Raw genomic sequence first — 18,244 nt, forward strand, 5'->3', positions numbered from 1 at the left:
TATAGAGAAAAAATAATGGGAAATGAATTTCCTTGTTTTTTTCATAATTAGTTATTGAGGAAGGTGAAAAAAAATGAAATATGTAACGAATGAATAAATAAAAACTTAATTTTACACATCATTAATGTTTAACTTTTTGTATCTTTTAATCATATTAGAGCAAAAATTTATTTTTACCAGTGTTGAATCCAAACACACTGAAAGGAAAAGAAAATAAGAAATTTAGGAGCAATCAGCATGCCAGACACATAAACCATTTCAAATTTTAACTGAAACCAGTGCATGACTATGAAAAATCAAAAAAAAAAGTTACAGAGACCACCACGAATATTTTCATAACCAAGATGGATGTTTCCCTTGGATCAAAATATTGGAACTTGATTTCCACACCATGTCCGTGTGTCCATACAGCTGTCATAATATTTCTTCAATGTCCATTTGGTGGATTTCTTTTTCTGGAGCTTTTGAGTTCTGTTATTTAGCTCTGCAAGTTTGGAATTTAAAGATAATGGATTTCAAAGAATTAAACAAAGAGAAAAACAGATGAAAGAAAAAGCAGTCCATCTGTGTTATTTATTAATAAGCATGCAGGAACATTGAGTGTACCATTCCACCTAACATGCCCAAATAGTTCCCTCTACTCCACTGCCAACAAATAGAGTTAGTCCTACAGGTTCAACCTCATCTCCTCAGCAGCCTACGTTATTGACGCCTCTGCCTCTGCCACTGCCGCACAAACTATCCACTACAATATTTACTTTTTCTTAGGGAGAAAATCTCACCAAGCAGCTTAGCTAATGCTAAATTTGCTCAAATTTCAGAAGACCCAAATTCTTTTTTCTTGATATTTTTTTACAGAAGAGAGCACGCTTTCAGATCAGAGAGAAGCCCATTGGAAGTAACGGCAGCAAGGACCGCCAGCAACAGTCCAGTTCCCACAGACAAAAAAGATCCTTCCTTGCTTTGGGCCTGGTTTCCAAACTATTCCTTTGCAGCTCTTAACCCCACAGAAACAGCAAGGATGTGACTGGAATTGACCAATATTCAGATTGATCAGCCTACAATGATGGTGATGCGCGAGAAAGGACGGGTGCTTCCATGATAAGGAATGATCAGTAGACTCCCACATCAGTGAATTTGTAATGGAGAATTTGAAGCCTCGTTGCATAAGAAGGGCGAGAAGCCGCGCAGTGTTTTTGGCATCATCAAGGCCACAGTGAGCCCGCCCCTGCCATGACAACCCAGCAAGTTGGATTGCCTCTTTTAAATTACACCTCACACCACCAAAAACCTCACGGAAAGGGACCTTCAAATTGATCCATCTGCTCAAAGAAGTCGATGAATGAAAGGTTACGAACATATTTATGGGTGGTATACGGGAATCATATAGAAGATTATCAACTCAAGTTAATTTCCCTTAATCTGAATCGTTACCTATTGAAATAAGGATGCTTCTGAATCTTCTTGTATCGGCATTCAGATTCCAACATTACCTGACAATCCCAGTCTGACCATGTCACAACAGCAAACTTGGTGTTCTTTATTCCTTTCTTTTCAAGCCATATATCATGCCTAAGGAGAGCTTCACTTAGAGTAACACCTCTATCAACCTAGAGCCACAAGAAACAGTAACAGAACAGCTCAGGACTATGAATGAGAAAATAAATTTAAAAAAAAAAAAATTTGAAGGGCCTAAACTGAAGACCATAAAAAATAACAGTAATTGAAAATGAGATTGGAGGGATCAAAGTGCTGTGACTAAAATACACAATAACATGTGAATATGCACACATTTGACAAAACAAAAAAAGTTGTTTCCTATCTTGCTAGTCAAACATTCGAGTCCATCATTATGCCAGATACTTTTTGCAGTCTAAAGGGAAGATGGGATAACTTCATTTAACAAAGCAGTAATACATATTGAAGATGAAACAATAACAGAAACAACATGAAGACAAGAATGCCAGCCAATCTAGCCAAAAATCTAAAAAGAAGTGCCCTTGAAACAGTCAACACAAACCAAAAGAGATGCAAATAAAACAAACCTATCCCAGGCCGAGTGCCTCAAAGCCCTTCCTCTAAAAATCTATGCATTCCTTTCCAACCAAATGCCACTTAAGACAGTAAAGATAGTGCACTTCAGAAAACAATTAGAATCTTTGCCACTTAACCATTTGAAAAAAGTAAGCAAACTAACCTTCTCTCCAGAAAGGCCAAACAATCAATTCCCCAAAGCCCAAGCAGCCTAAATGCAAGGAATAGTCACTTCGCCATCATAGCACACATTACAAATATCCCAGGATAAAGCCTTGTAGGGCCTACTACTCTGCAGTAAATTGTCTGTGTCAAACTATAATCTAAATAAAACCTAGACAATAGAGGAAATTTCAGAGTTTTTTCCCTCTATAATTTTATTTTATAATAAAATATTAAATAACAGTGTGATTGGGAAAAATTTTCCCATTTTAATGCTTACGTAATCTCGCTGGATGGTCCAGCGAATATTGAATGTGTAAATATTGTTGGTTACATAGCTGTTAAATAATCTGAGGTTAGGTTTTAGGGTTGAATTTGTGTATTAATTTGTAAATTAGTTAGGTTAATTTGTGCTTGAACTAAGATGGTTAATTTGACATATATATATATATATTTGATGATTCGGAAATCTAATTTAGGTGAATTTTTCGAATTTTCGTAAACAACCCTAAATTGATGATGTTGCAATTTTACAATCTTAATTTATAATAATAATAATAATAATAATAATAATAATAATAATAATAATGTCCGGTTTATTTTAGAATTTTGAGTTAAGGTAGATTATAATTAAATTTAAATGAATTATTTGGAAGTGCACTTGTATTGAGTTTTGCGTATAGTATATACTATGTATTAAAAATAGAGTTTTGTGCTCTTATATTGAAACCATTTTTGATTGGTTGAATTCTTATCTCCAAATTTTTATTGGAGCATATTATTAATTAATACATTTTAATCATAAAAATTACCTATATTTATGCTCTTAAATTGTTGATATTACAAAGATATTAATCATAAATTAAAAATAAAAAGAGAATGGAATACTTGGGTTTTTTTAATTTTCAAAAAATTGCATGCTTTTGTTAAATCTACTTAAATAATAATTAAGTAGAAAATAATAATTAATCATAAATTACTTTTATTACGTATTATAATAAATTATTTTTATTTTAGAAAAAACTAATAACCTAAATTATGTTCATTGGAAAAATATTAGTTAAAACTACTAATTTAGTTAAGATTATTATCATTGACATAAATTTATAATCATATTATTTTTTAGCAATAAATAGATTGAATTAACTAATAATTTACATTCTAAGCTGTTACATTTGATAGAGAAACAAAAAATACCTGGATAAAAGGTTTTACTAAGGAGAAGAATAAACGATGTGTAGCTTCTAAGTTATAAAGGTATAGGGAAAGGACATAATAACCTCTTATAATTAAAATCATGCAATTCACTCCGACTTTAAAGCACTTGATGTTTAATAGATATCTCACCAATAAAAAAGGGAACTCTTGAAGGTGGTAGATTAAAAAAGTATTGAATTTATGAGTAGTCAATGTTTTATTTGGTTAATTTATGTCTAAAATTTTAATGATTTTAAGTAATTTTATAGGAAATAAACTTAAAAGAGGTGTTACGCCATGCGCTTATATATACATATACAATTTTGTTTTTCGTAAGCCTTTACTAGTTCTTGAGGATGGGTCTAAATGGCAGAAAGCTCAAATAGTGTTCCGATGGAAGGGGTTGTTGTATATAAGGGGGAAAATTATCACCGGAGTAGAAGGTGTTAGTATTAGTACTAAGCCGGTTCGACCAATTCGAATTGGCCATAGGATTAAATTAGATAAATTGTATGCAAAGATATACAAATATTTGCATATTGATCTGGATCAATATGCATTCCGTGTGATCGCAAAATACCCTATGCGAGGGTTCAAAGATACAGTCCTCTATGAGGTTGTTCCCGTAACTGATGACTATGGTCTGCGCATTGTGTTGGATGCACACTGCGTAGGTCTGACATATATAACTATGCAGTTATACGTGGAAACCATTCCTCAAATGGGTGTCGCCGTGGATAGGCAAACGAAGACGTCTACCAAACGTATGGTTGAAGTGAAGGAACACACCAAGAAACACGTCATTATGAAATGACCGCGGACAAAAATATTGAACCATTCACGAGTGAAGAGGTTGGGGGGACGCATGCAGTGGATTTGAACGAAGGTCCGAGATTGTCGTTCGAGCCGCCAACGTACGAAAGACCTGTTCTTCACACGGATGAACAGGGAGGTTGCGAAGAAGTTCCCGCAGAAGGTCCAAGATCGTTGTTCGATATTGTGAATGTAGCGTTAGACGAAGGGATGAATATTACAATGTTAATTTAGAAGATGAAGACACGTACGAGCAATAAACAAGTGAAGGGTTGAATGAATTCACGATGATGTGAACCCACCCCCCCACGATGCAATGAATGATATCATCTACAACACCCAGTTTATGGATGAACCTCCAACGTACGCTCAAATTGACGTAGATGCTGCAGAATTGTGACATGAAGAGGAGCTTCTTATACGGATGACTCGTTGGGATGAATCGTCTGAGCTGGGTAAGGGGATGTTATTCAGGTCAAAGGATCAGTTGATAGCAGAAGTGTGGATTTATCACGCTCGAACCCACCATGACTTCTACGTTGTGTAGTTTAATCCAGTGTTATGGGTTGCTAAGTGCAAGGAGTTTGATTGCGAATGGAGAGTGCATGCAATGTATCAAATTAAACACAAATTATTCGAAATCACCCAATATGGTGGTTCGCACGCGTGTTTGAATGAACTTCTCTCGTAAGATCATAACCAACTCACATCGTCCCTAATTGCTGGGGAGATGATGAATATGATAAGGGGAGATGCGTCGACATCAATCGCCACATTGAAGAGTTCATAGATCATCGCATCGACTATTCGATCTCGTATAAGAAGGTTTGGTTGGGCAAACAGAATGCAATTGCCCAAATATTCGGTGATTGGGAGATATCCTATCAAACTTTGCCGAAGTAGATGTAAGCGATGTGCGCATACAATCCTAGTACTTTAGTCAAGTGGAGGTGGACTCCTGTTCCAGGTTGCGAAAACACCACAACATTTGTATCTGCATTTTGGTCATTTGCAGTATCCATTCAAGAATTTCGTCATTGCCCTCCCGCTATATGTCTAGACGGAACACACCTGTACGGTAAGTACAAGGATAAACTCCTAATTGCGACATACTCAGATGCAAATAGGCAAATCTTTCACCTTGCATTTGCTATTGTCCAAGAGGAAAGCCTGAACACATGGAATTGGTTTTTGTGTTATCTTCGTTCCATTACCAATAGGGACGACATTTGCCTGATATCAAATCGGCATCCAAAAATTCTCGCTGCAGTGCAACGAAATCCTGATTGGCAACCACCACGTGCCCACCACCGATTCTGCCTTCGACACGTGGTCAGCAACTTTAATACGAAAATACAAAGTGTCAATCTGAAGCGTACGGCTGAGTGAGCGAGCGAGAAGGGAGCATCAGGTAAGAAAATTTGACAAGTGAATGGAGAGGATATTCGATGAGGGTGGAGAACCAGTAAAGTCGTTTTTCGAGCAGATCCCTCCTCATATGTGGACTCAATGCCACGACGGTGGACGAAGGTATAAAAACATGACCACTAACCTTATGGAATGTTTCAACAACGTCATGAAAACAGTCATGAAAACAGCTCATAACCTCCCAATAACGGCCCTTGTGCAACTAACATTTTATCGAGTTGCACATTATTTCAATAGCCGACGGAAGGCTGCTCCTAACGCAATAGTTAAAGGAAATGCATTTACTCCGCATATCCTACTAGCGATAGAAAGAGGGAAGCTCAAGGTGATCGGACATCAAGTCACAACGTTCAACCGGTAGAGGGGTACCTTCAACATCACAACCACGCAAACGGGGTCACATAAAGGAAACAATGTCCAAACTTTGAGCATAAACGGATGCGAATGCTCAAGTAGGAAGTGGCAAGTTTTACACTTTCCATGCTTCCACCTTCTCGCTACAGGTGCAGAGACACGGCTGAAAGCTATCAAGTATGTTAAGTCATGCTAGAGCATTGCCGAGCAATATGCGACATACGCCGCCGATTTTAATCTGATTAGGCACGAAGCGTATTGCTCAGCATCCTCGTTGTTGACTTTGCATGCAAATCCTGCGTATGCTCGGCATAAAGGTCGGCCTAGGAACTCACGTATACGAAATGAGATGGACGCATATGTCATCAAGGGCATAACCGCACAAGGTGTCCAAGAAGGACGCAACCTGGGGATACAGCTGGCCCTTCACATTGACTTATTACGCACTTGTAGGAATTTTACTGCATATGTTATTTTTTTATTTACTATATTTCACTGGTGCCTTTTGCAATATTGATCCAGGGCAGACTAATCGCAGTGTATTGACGATGGGCGATGAGCGCCGGTCCAGCTGAGCATGGGCTAATGGTCATACCAACCCCTTGTACTGCCGAGTGGGGCACGCAATTTGTGGAGTGCCGGTTAGATGCAGCCAACCGCATCGTTAGATGGATAAACGATGCAGGTTTCTACAGGATACATCGGATTGCCCATATCTAGTTGGATTGGCATCTGGTGAGAGCTTTCGTGGAGCGATGGAGACCAGAGACGCACACGTTCCACCTACCGCACAGGGAGGTGACTTTCACACTCCAAGACGTCGCGGTTTTGTTCCGACTGCTGATTATTAGGAGGCCTATCTAGTCGTACTGCCAGACCAGTAGAGGACCCTATAGATCGTCAAGGAGGACTCGCACTGCGCCGTATATGCAAGCGTTTGTTAGGGGTCGTGCCACCTAACAGTGAGTTAGTTGGTTCACGCATCTGTATGCGGTTTCTCAAGGGGAAGAGGTTTCATGAGCTCTCGGCAGATACAAATGCGGATACTAAAGCGTGCCACGCAAGAGCCCACATGTTGCATTTAACATGTGGGATGTTGTTTTACGACCTATCGGGGACAAGCGCATCTCATGTTCCTTCCACTCCTAGCAGACCTCACATAGATTCGGTCATACAGTTGGGGGTCCGTGACTTTGGCGTGGTTGTACAAGGAAATGTGCCACACGGCACATGTTAATAGGCGGGAGATATATGGCACACTCCACTTACTACAGGTTTGGGCCTAGGAGAGATGCCCTTCTTTAGCTCCTTCGCGCCTCGGTGTGCTGCAGCTTGAGAGGGACGAGGACGGGCATTTGGTTAACCGAATCCCACTCGCATACTTGTTAGTAACAACATCATTTACAATGCATTTGTGCTCTAAGTACTATGAATACTAATTCGTAGTACTTACTACTCATTACATTCGAATGCTTACGTTTTTATTTTGTACAGATGGAGGGACGACTTGAGGGCGCCGTCGGTTGCATAGCATACCTTGCCCTAGTATAGGTTTGAGTTGGACATGCACTGAAAGCATGAGGTATAGTCCAATTAAAATGTAACACATTATAGTTTTTTCCCGCCAAATATGTAGAGTTCGCTTAAATTTCACTTCTGTTTAAGTACAGTTCATCTGGAGGCCCTACACGGATGCCATTGTAGCCAACCTACCCACCGATTATGCAATCGGAGTGACATGTGGGTAGCCTGCGTGCCACTCATATGTTTTCATATTATTGAGTGGTATCTCCCTTTGAGTAGACTTAAAAGAAACTAGTAATTTACTCTTCAACTAAACAAAAAATTTTAATGACTTCAACTGAGCTAGACTCCAACATATGAATCATTTTTTACCCACTAAATCACTCAATCTTCCCTTTCATTTTTCGAAAACATATGACTATCTCATTGTTTTTTCCATTTTGTGGTTAGGGAGATTTGGAGGAACTTTTTCTGTTGGGTGGGAAGCATTTTAAGTTTATGAGGAAGTTGAAGCATCTTTAATCTTTAAGGAGACGGGAAACTCCTCCTTCCAACCCCACCGCTACCCCACCCCCCATAATACTCCCCACAAACTAACCAAGAAAAGACTGCATTACCCAATGGGATAATCCCTACACCAACAATCCCAAATAAATCTATCAAATTTCTGCATGTTAGACATAAACCTAGATCCCTCTTTCTTTTCAAGGGAACGAAGATCATAAAATATATTCCAAAATAAACACCTAAGACATGGTCTAAGAAAACCATAAATAAAAACCCCTACTCAGCCCTCCCATTAATCTCTAACCGAAAAAGAAAAATATCCAACACGAGAATCAAGCTTACACACAAAAGCTATCCCAAGCAACTAAATACAACCCAGAGACCCAATAGATGGGGATATTTCCACTCTTTAAAGAACAAATCCCAAAAGCTTCTAACCACAGCATTCTCCGCACAATAAAGGTCAAGTCTCTTGTGAAAAAACCAATATCATGAGAAGACTTAATCGAAACAACCCTAACCCCTGCCAGCATTCTACACTCTCTCTGACATTCTGACACTCCAGCAAATAATACATATAACTTCACTGAGAAAATCTCCATCCTCTGCCCTCTCGACAATTAATATCATCCACCAATTCTGTTTAGATCTTTTCTGGACCTTTTTCTTCCTCCGTCAAATGTAAGAGTGACAGACATCCCAATTTCTTGCCCAAGCCTAACTACCCATGCCCTCTCAAGAAAGCACAAATCCCACATACTCCTCACCACAGCCTCACTCACATAATGCAGCATAGTCTCTTCCTGATATATATATATATATATATATCAAGAGAACTAACCTAACGAAACCTAAACATCCTTAACCTTCACTTTGTACAGTCTCCTAGCCATAACATTCCCAATAATAACCTCCACCCTCCCTCCCAAAATAATAATAAAAAATAATAATGATAATAATATCAGAAGACCACTTCGGGGTAACTCTTTCTGGAACCTTATTATTTTTTCCTTTTCTCACTCACAGACACTAGGAGAAATGGACGCCCTAATCTCCTTGCCCAACAGACAGACTAACTCAATACCCAAACCCTCAAAGGGGGCCAAAGGGTCTTGGTTGTCTCCCTCATCCCACCCCCCTCTGCCAGTTATAGCTGTAACTCCTCGCTCTTTACTTTCTTCCCTTCAGCTGATAAGTGATTTAGTAAATTCAGGCAACTGCTTGGGAGAGGGTAAAATACATTTATCATTTGCAGTGTCCCCCATGTGCAAAGTGGGGAAAAAATAGCATGCTCATTTGCAAAAGGGACAAGATAGGCACGCAAAGGAAAGCAAAAAAAAATTATTACAATAATAAGGAATACAAGCTAAATGCCCTTCCCCAACCATAACATCTAGAATATAGATATATATTCTTCTTTAACCAATAAGCACCAACTTGTACATTCTCAGGACCCATTTGTACCCTATTCCACTATACCTTTTTCATCACCTTCGCTGGCCTCTCCCCTGTGCTGCCTCATGCATTGCAAACCCCAAATCCATCCGCAAATCAATAATCTCCTTGAGTGAAACTTAAGGAAGATTTATTATATATATATATATATATATAAAGATATATTAAGAAAGAGAGAAATTAAAACCTAGGCAAGGATAAGAATCCTCAAAAAAGACAACAAAAAAATAAAAAGTAAAAAATAAAAACTAACATAATAACCTAGAAATTTGCTTTTCAAGCCCTTCACACTGCACTTCCTCTAAAACTTCAAATTTGCTAGTTCTGCCTAACTATTCTTTGTCTTTCTCTTACCACTGGCCATATTTCATTTCCATTGCATTCAAGCATCAATAAACCCAATTTATCCATCAAATGTGATCATGTAAATCCTTCCAAAAATCTCCACTAGAGGGTGGGAAAATTCCATCCTTCCCCGTTTGCTTTTTATCTCTACCATCACTTTTTCAAAATACTAATTCCCTCCTATCCTTCCATTGGAGGCAAAAGCACAAACGCTTAATTCCCAAGCAAATTAGATGAATCAGAAGCATAACCCCATCAAATCAAAATGTTCATGATCGTTGTCTGAAACATAGCCCCAATTCTTTTTTTCCTTACAAATGCCGACCCTCTCAGAGATATCACCCTTCTAAACAATTGGCTTTACCACTGTACTTAATCTTCCTCCTGAACCTCTCCTTTGAACTTTTTTTGTTATCTCATCAGCAGTAACTTGCTTTCTTCAAACTTTTTCCTCATTTCAACATCTATATTCATGGTTTCTCATGATTTTAGAACTTTTGACCCCTAAACTTATTAGACTTTGCTTTCTTATCATTAAAATCTTCCCCCAAACAACATTATACCCGTAAATCTCAACCTCACAAGAATTTTGTCTCATTATAGGACCCCCCGCCTCCTTTTTCATCCTCTGCAATAGGCCCACTAAAAGTCTCCCCAACCAGAATTTTTTCTCGCACAAAAAGAACAGAATCATCAACCAAACTTCCAGAATTGTTCGAGACAAACCTTTCTTTTGTTGCCTATCTCCCTCTAATCTTTCCAGCAATGTCGCCTCTTTGTAGAGTTGAGGGAATACCCTCTCTTAACCTTCATGGATGTGCTTCAAAGATGAGCTTGCAATGTAAGGTTTGTGACTAGGTCCTGCTTTGAAGAAAATATACTGAGACCCTGGGTTGCATATAACAGTTAACCAGAGAACTCTGGGATTGATCAACCATAGGCACCTCTTGAACTCCATGAGAGGGACTTGAGCCAGCTCATTTAAGTGGCTCAATTGAGAAAAAGCCAGGTCTCTTGTCTTCAACATTCTGGCCCATATTCAAGAAACTTCCAACTGATTAAGGGCTTGATTAATGGATGGTTCAAAAGAGAATCAATGATAGGGGGCCCCAACCCCTGGGCCCTCTTCCTATCCACTATTCAGCCAAGGTCCAAGACAATTAGAGAACCAGGCTGCACCACCCAGTCTTCAACACCCCATCTTCCCCAAGGAAATCCTAGCTGCCTCTGACACCCTCCCGTCTCCAGCTGAAACCCTAGCAATCTTGACTATGGATAACTAAACTCCTGCTGAACCCTTGTTTGCTCGCTGCCACAACAGTCCATGGTCTACCACTTGCATCCCCCCCCCCCCCCCCCACAAAAAAAAAATTCCCCAAAGGCTTTGGTTTGATGTCGTCTGGAAGGTGATTTCACATTGAAATCACTCCAATATTACTTTGCAACATGATTCCAGGTGCTGTGGCTCACCAATCTCCAAAGTATATGTATACAAATCAAAGACAATCTTACAAAGGCTTGCAGGTCAGAAAACAACAAATGGAAGGAAGATGAAAATCCCTGGATTCACTTCCAATCAAAAGCACCAAAAAAACATGTTGCACGGTACCACAGAATTTTACCATCTTTCCCACCTCACAAACCCCAAAAACAAGAAACACCTCTGCACAGAACAGGACACAAGACAAGAAATTCCACAATCTAAAAGCAATAGAATAATGCAGAAAAGATTATTGTTTGTCCCATTAATTGCATATCGAGAGATTAAGACTTTAGTGCACAACCCATAAAAAACCATCAGTCTTGATCCTAGGTTACTATAAATTTGGTTAGAAGTTGCTTTGATTCATTTAGCTCCTATTTGAATTTTAGGAGTGTTGATAAAAAATAGCCTACTTAAATTTTAGATCATCTGCCTTTATTTTTGTAGTTTAAGAACATTTTATTTCTAGAATGAATGTTATAATAGTTTCCATTCTGATTTAATCAAGTTAAATCTCCAGGTAGACACACTAATCTTTCCATTACATCCACTTAAAGAAATTTCGCCCAACATTCCTACGCTGCATTCCCCTCTACTTGGTCATAGTGATGGATACACCTCCTCCATTAGTTGACCATTACTAGTTGTGACAGAATAAGATGCAATCATCTAATTTTCAAATATACATCTGCTATCCCTCAAAACAGTTCGTACATATTTCATTAGAACTACATCACATATTTTTAGTCCATTCTTCTTACTTGTATTGTTGTATCCAACTAAATGGCATCGATTTCCTTAAGAAGATTAATTGAGTTTTGAATATTATACTACAAATTGAACAGCAGAAGATTATAACAAACCTGAACTTGCTGGATGCCAGTCAGATCCTTGCAGAAATCACTGAGGAGTTGATTGCAAGTTGGTCGCACATACGTTTGAAAACAAGCTTCTAGTTGGCCAGTCAAACTGCTCACTATGACAGATGGAAACTCAATTATCTCTTGTGGATGAGGGTTCTTTACCTTATCACAGGTAGCCTCGAAGTCTATGACCACAAAATATTGGAACTCCTGAAACTGGAATTCATAGGGGTACCCCTGACTTTGAGAAAAGATATTTAATGCAGAGCATCGGCTATCCAAAGGGCAATAACAAATTTGCCTCACAAAAGAATTTGATGGGCACTGCTGAACCTTCCTAGGATCATAACAGCAATTTGACCACAAACCAGAGTCCTGTTGCATGGTAGGTTTGCCATATTCAGCATGAGGTTCAAGAGAGTCATTGCCTAGCAAGTGCTCCGATTTCGTAACATCCCCGCCTAGATGAGCATTTATTTCTTCCTTTCGCTCTGGAAAGCCGCCAGTTGGATTCACATCACAACGCAAAATAAAAGGGAGTCCCTTGTTTTGGAGGCATTGTATGGATGCCTCAGAGTCCCTCGGCATAGTTACTGCAATCAAAAGTGCAAAGTAAGCAATAAAAAACTTTCAGTTTACAACATTCCCCCCTACCACACTCACAGCTGAACAATTGTAGCACAAATACAACATAACCAATTTATACAAATGTTTCACAACCACTCAACTAATCATTGGCTCATAGCCTCATATGCTTACAAAAAATTAAAAAGCAAAACAAAAAAACACAAAACAAAAAGAAAAAAACGAAAAAACAAAACAAAGAACAGGAAAAGGGGGGGGGGGGGGGATCTAATATCTCAGATCTCAAAATCTTGAATAATTTTTAGAAATAAAAAATTTTTTACCTCACCACTTGAGGCCTCAGGTCATGGCCCAACAGTACATGTGAAGCCCCCCCCCCAAAAAAAAAAGTCTCCATGTTGCATGCAGTGCAGAGGTAAACAAACCATGAACAACACTCATTCAAGGAATACAACATCCTATAGGATAATTCAATAAATAGAATATAGATGCAGGCAAAATGAATTGAACCAGACCTCTCAAGAACCCACATTCTCCTACTTTGTTAAGATCCTTTTACCTAAAAGTTTAAGCTAATTATGTTTTGGGCCAGCAATGTATATCCAACAAAAATATTCTACACGGTTAGCATTTTTATACATTTTATATAGACTTTGTAATTATTAAATATTATAAGATGGATGTGCATTGCACATGAAATTTCGAATGCATGCAGAATAAATACTAAATATGATCGAGTGGAGTTTAAGTAAATACATTGCACAAGTAAATAATAATATTCAAAGGAAATCAACACAAGATATGATACAATATAAGAATAGTTTATTCAAAGTTTGAATGTGCTTTGCTTTCACGTCATTTTACTGAATTTCATGGGAGAAATTGGGCTTTTTAATTTGATATTTTTTTTTAAGAAGATATCTTTCATGTCTAATACAACTTTATTTTCCTATAAGATTAGGAACACATAATAATAACGACATATTTTCAAATATCTATATTATATATACCATAAAGAACGTTGAGGACTAAGGAGGCTCCAAACTCCTAATCCTGGTATCTGGAATTTTAAATATTTTAAAATTTTAAGCTAAATTAATATTACCTAAATTCTTTTATCCTTTAATCCTATAGCCACTTATTCATATGTATTTTTAATGAATTTTTTTTATTATTATACATCAACTTTCCTTACGAAGAGATGCTGCTTCAATTCCATTTTTTTACTATATTTGTTTATCCATCATAGTAAAAGAATGTAATGCAATTATTAATATACTTATTAGTTGTCTATTGTTTCTTTTTATAAACAACCTCACTATGCGTAGTTAGTTTCAAATTAAGAGTTTTTATTAATTTAAGAAACCAATTAGTTTACTTTGATAAGAAATACTATATTTTTTAAATATACTGTAGAATATATCAATGATAATACAAAAGAAGTACTTTTTTTTATAACCAACAAATATATTAAAGAGAACAACTAATTACAATAGGAGGATACAAAATCTTTGCAGAAAGAATGCACAGAAAAACAAAAACAAACTAAAAAATTACATCAAAGCTGCCTTCCAACCCCTTAAAAATATCAGACAGCATGAGACCACCCCCCCCCCCCCCCAAAAAAAAAAAAAACCCCAAAAGAATGTGCCCAAAAAGAAGCAAAAATGGGAACTTTCTCCCAAAACAATTCTGGAGGAGTCTTCTAATCTTTGAAGATTCTATCCTTCCTCTCAAGCCAAAGCAATCAAAGAATTGTGAAAACTGCACAGCCCCAAAAGATCTAATTAAAAATTACAAAAAATTATATGTTATATTTAGAAATACAAATGCTAATTTTATTTAAAAATTATGAGAGCCCACTAAAACTGTTTTATTTAATTTAATAGATAAAAAAATATTTGTTACAATGTCCTAAAGATATATAAGATTTGCCTAAATTAAATTAGAAACATATTCATTGTTGTTGTAATACATAATAAAAATGCTTTCTTATTCTCCCCTCACCTCTTCTATAAAAGAGAATCGTAACTTCTAATGCTTCCCCTTCATTCTACAACATCGCCACACTGCTACAACTCTCTCTCTCTCTATGTTGAAAGTTTATTTTTTTCCTCTGGTCAATTTTACAATAAACAAATTGTTGGCATAGAGTATGGAGTTCATGGACAATCTGGAGTGTTTGGGTTTGTGTTTCAAATCTAATGGATGCCATGTGGCTAACCTTTCATCTCTTGACTTATTTGCAATAAATGAACTTGGAGATTATCTTAGTAGTTTATTAGACAATATCTTTATGCCATTATGAATGTAAACCCTTACATTGATTTATATGTCATGTGTGCGAATTGTATTCATTTTCTAATAGTGCAAAAATTTGTGTTAGTTTGCTTATAATGTTAATCTAATGTATTGTTTCTCTCAAAAATGGCAATTGATGGAGCTCATATAATTTTTTTTTTTTTTTTAAATGAGATTATATTTTTTTTTTAATTTGTTTCGTAATTAATGGCACTATCAAGGCTGATTGCCTTTTCGATTGAAACTTCTTAAAATTTTCTTTTAAACTTTTAAATGTATTTGTTTGATTAGTGCAATTATGTTTTAGGATTGAATTTTTTTTATTTGAAAGTGGTGTTGAATCATATAGATTCTATACATTAATTTTTCAGGTTTATAGGAATATACAAGTTCAAATATAAACCATGGACACAAACTTCTAACTTGAAAAGTTCTGTGCATCAAATTGGAATCATGCGGATTAATTGAAAAGTGAGCCTTGAATTTGAAATTGTGTGGATCTTCACAAAATATTTCGATCATGTAGATTGTTCCATTCTTGATGTTTTAATTGTGGTTGGAGAAATTCTGAATAGGGTTGATTATGGGCACACACCTCTTTTTTAAATATTGTGATACCTTCCTAATTGACCAGCTGACTTTAAATTCACATTAATAGATATGGATTGTCAAAATTTCGACATCTCCATATTTTGAACATTTCACATTTTTTTTAACCAATGAAAATTCATTTACACGTAAAACTTTTAAGCTAAATTTATTAAGAATCGAATTCTAGGTGAAAAATTAACTTTAGAAGGAACTGATATTTTCTAGATGATTTAGACAAATGTGAGATAGCGGGAAGAAAGATAGGCATTCAACAAATGCAGCAACAAAGATTTTCCAGAAAGAATTGTAACAATCACCTTTCCAAATTCTCACATCTGATCTAGGATGAATCTCCGCAAGATTAGCCAACTCCTCCATGTCCCTATCATTTATATTTTTTAGGAAATGGAAATGCCAAAGCGTAGAGCCTTCTCCCAACCCCCCCACAGCTCAAAAAAAGGGGAAACAGAAGCATTATAAGGGTATGAGAACTGGAAAACAACCGATGAAAGTAAACAGATAGAGGAGCATCCCTAACCTACATTATCTTAAATTATTCCCAAATATTTTGCATGCAAGAAAAAATACGACCTAAGTAAGAGATGAACTTCCCAGGGCTTGCAGGAGTATCATATGCAGCTCCTCTGGCATCCCATGCCCACCCATTAAATGAATTCTATACCTACTCCAAATAACCTAGTGCCACAAAGACTTAGGTTCCAAAGGAATCCCCAGAACCATTAACCCACCCAAAAAATGTTCTAAGACACCATACAGGTTCCAAAGGGAATCTCCACTGCCATTTACAAAAGAAGACTGTTCTTACAACGCCATATTGCTAGACCACAAACCTCCCACGTTACGCTTACTAACCCCATCCCATCTAACCGAAATAACAAATAATCTCTCTTCACATCCCCAGCACCTGACCACAAGAAACCCTGCATAATTTTCTTAATTCTATCTACCACCCCTACAGGAATCCTAGATAAAGACAAAATAAAGAGGAACGCTATGAAATTTAATAAGAATAATGCATCCTCCTAAGAGATATAAACTTTCTTCCAACAATCAAAACATGCCATAACATAATGGAGACTGTAAGGCATGTGGACAAAAATTTCCATAAACAAAAAGGAACCTCATTTGTTCCAAGATATATTCGTTATACAGAAGTGTATATACCTCTGTGTGTGTTGGTTTTTTTTTTTGGGGGGGGGGAGGGGGGGGGGGGGGGGTTGTGGAGAACTATTTAAAAGATGATTCTCTCCAACTAAACTATCAACAAAGGGTAATATGTCATTACCGTAACAAGGGATTTGCCCAGCAAACGAGAATTAAGGTCCATGTAAGTTTTTCAAACTCGGAAGAGGTCTGCATAATGTCATCAAACGCCAGGGAAAGCTGTGCTCTTTACCACTTAATTACCTCCTCCCGCATCTCTTTAGATATTCTATCTCCTACTCTTTTCACATCTACAATGTTTTCCCAGTTAGTTTTTAACATAGTTTCCCAACATTTTAACATATTTAGTTTCTGACAGACAAAATATATTATTCCCACCAAATTGAAGCCCAGAAAGAATGAAATAACACAGAAACTACTACTTCACATATTCGTATTGAACATTATCCATTATGCCGCCTACACTTCATTCCACTCTGATGACTGCCACCCAAAACGCGCAGAGGCCAATTCTTAATAATGTTATAAAACAACAACGTCCGAATAATTGCCGCTACTTGGGCACCCAAAAAACCAAACACGAAAAAATTAATAATAATAATAATATAACAGTCCAAAACATAAAATACCAAAACGGCGGCTCAATATATCAATCTTCAAAGAGAAAGAGAGAAAAAAGAGAGAAAGAGGGACCTTTATGCTGAAGGGCAATCATGATCTCGTATATGGTTGATATTCTCAAGCGTGAACATCAGATCTCCCTCGAGAATTTTCCCCGCCTAAACACGTCACCGAATCAAAAATCAAGACATCACAAAAACAGGATGCGACATCCAAACGCTCAAACTACAAAATTTACAGAGAAGAACAGGAAGTTGGAGAGAGAGAGAGAGAGAGAGAGAGAGAGAGAGAACGAACCTTGAGTTTGGGCTCAAAAGGAGGAAGCGAGAGCGTTGGGGGAAAGATGGGTAGGCCGGCGAACGAGAGAATTACAGAGACGAAATAGAGACGGGGGGAACTTTAAAAGAAGGAAAGTGGTAACTGGTAACTCGGAAGAGTGGGCCACACGCAAGCCCTTCTGTGATTCCTCAGCAAGAAACCCGGCACGTGCTCCGCGTGCGGGGGTCAAAACCGTCCTTTTCTTCGACGCGGCGCAGGATCATATCCTTCATTTCATCCCAGCCGTCTGTTCTGCGGACTTCTTCCCCTTTCAATTATGATTTATTGAGATAATTGAATCAAAATCAAATTGTCAATGATTAACCAACCAATGCAGTTGTTTGGCATCATTTCAAAATATTAAAAGTTAGAAACCGAATATCAAAAATCTATTTAGATTATTCCTCACCAACTTTACAAATTCTTTCTTTTGAAAAAGGATCAAGAATTATATTTTACCAAATAAGTTTCAAACATT

At 37.3% G+C, this 18,244-nt stretch overlaps 1 protein-coding gene across 2 annotated transcripts; it reads right to left on the reverse strand.

Moving 5' to 3' along the window:
* Positions 1–523: 523 nt before the first annotated feature.
* Positions 524–17,893, reverse strand: LOC131144103 (uncharacterized). Of its 2 annotated transcripts, XM_058092489.1 has the most exons (6): positions 17,746–17,796; positions 17,521–17,606; positions 15,960–16,024; positions 12,166–12,758; positions 1,435–1,610; positions 524–1,322 (listed from the first exon to the last, which is right to left on the reverse strand). In XM_058092489.1, exons 3-6 carry the CDS (start codon positions 16,018–16,020, stop codon positions 878–880), a joined length of 1,275 nt encoding a protein of 424 aa, XP_057948472.1. In that variant the 5' UTR covers positions 16,021–16,024; positions 17,521–17,606; positions 17,746–17,796; the 3' UTR covers positions 524–877. The 2 variants fall into 2 exon arrangements, with proteins under 2 accessions (XP_057948472.1, XP_057948473.1); XM_058092490.1 differs by lacking the exon at positions 15,960–16,024 and having other exon boundaries at positions 17,746–17,893.
* Between the last annotated feature and the right edge of the window lie 351 nt (positions 17,894–18,244).

Source organism: Malania oleifera, chromosome 12 (genome assembly GCF_029873635.1).
Source record: "Malania oleifera isolate guangnan ecotype guangnan chromosome 12, ASM2987363v1, whole genome shotgun sequence".
In the NCBI taxonomy this organism is placed as follows: domain Eukaryota; kingdom Viridiplantae; phylum Streptophyta; class Magnoliopsida; order Santalales; family Ximeniaceae; genus Malania; species Malania oleifera.

Bases quoted from the DNA above. Each gene is read 5' to 3' on its own strand.
- LOC131144103 (XM_058092489.1), bottom strand. From the start codon at position 16,020: ATGGAGGAGTTGGCTAATCTTGCGGAGATTCATCCTAGATCAGATGTG. The intron at 1,611-12,165 runs GTTTGTTATAAT...TTGTGGCTCTAG, and splicing joins CTGGCATCCAGCAAGTTCAG to GTTGATAGAGGTGTTACTCT. The intron at 1,323-1,434 runs GTAACGATTCAG...TTCTTTGAGCAG, and splicing joins AAGCATCCTTATTTCAATAG to ATGGATCAATTTGAAGGTCC.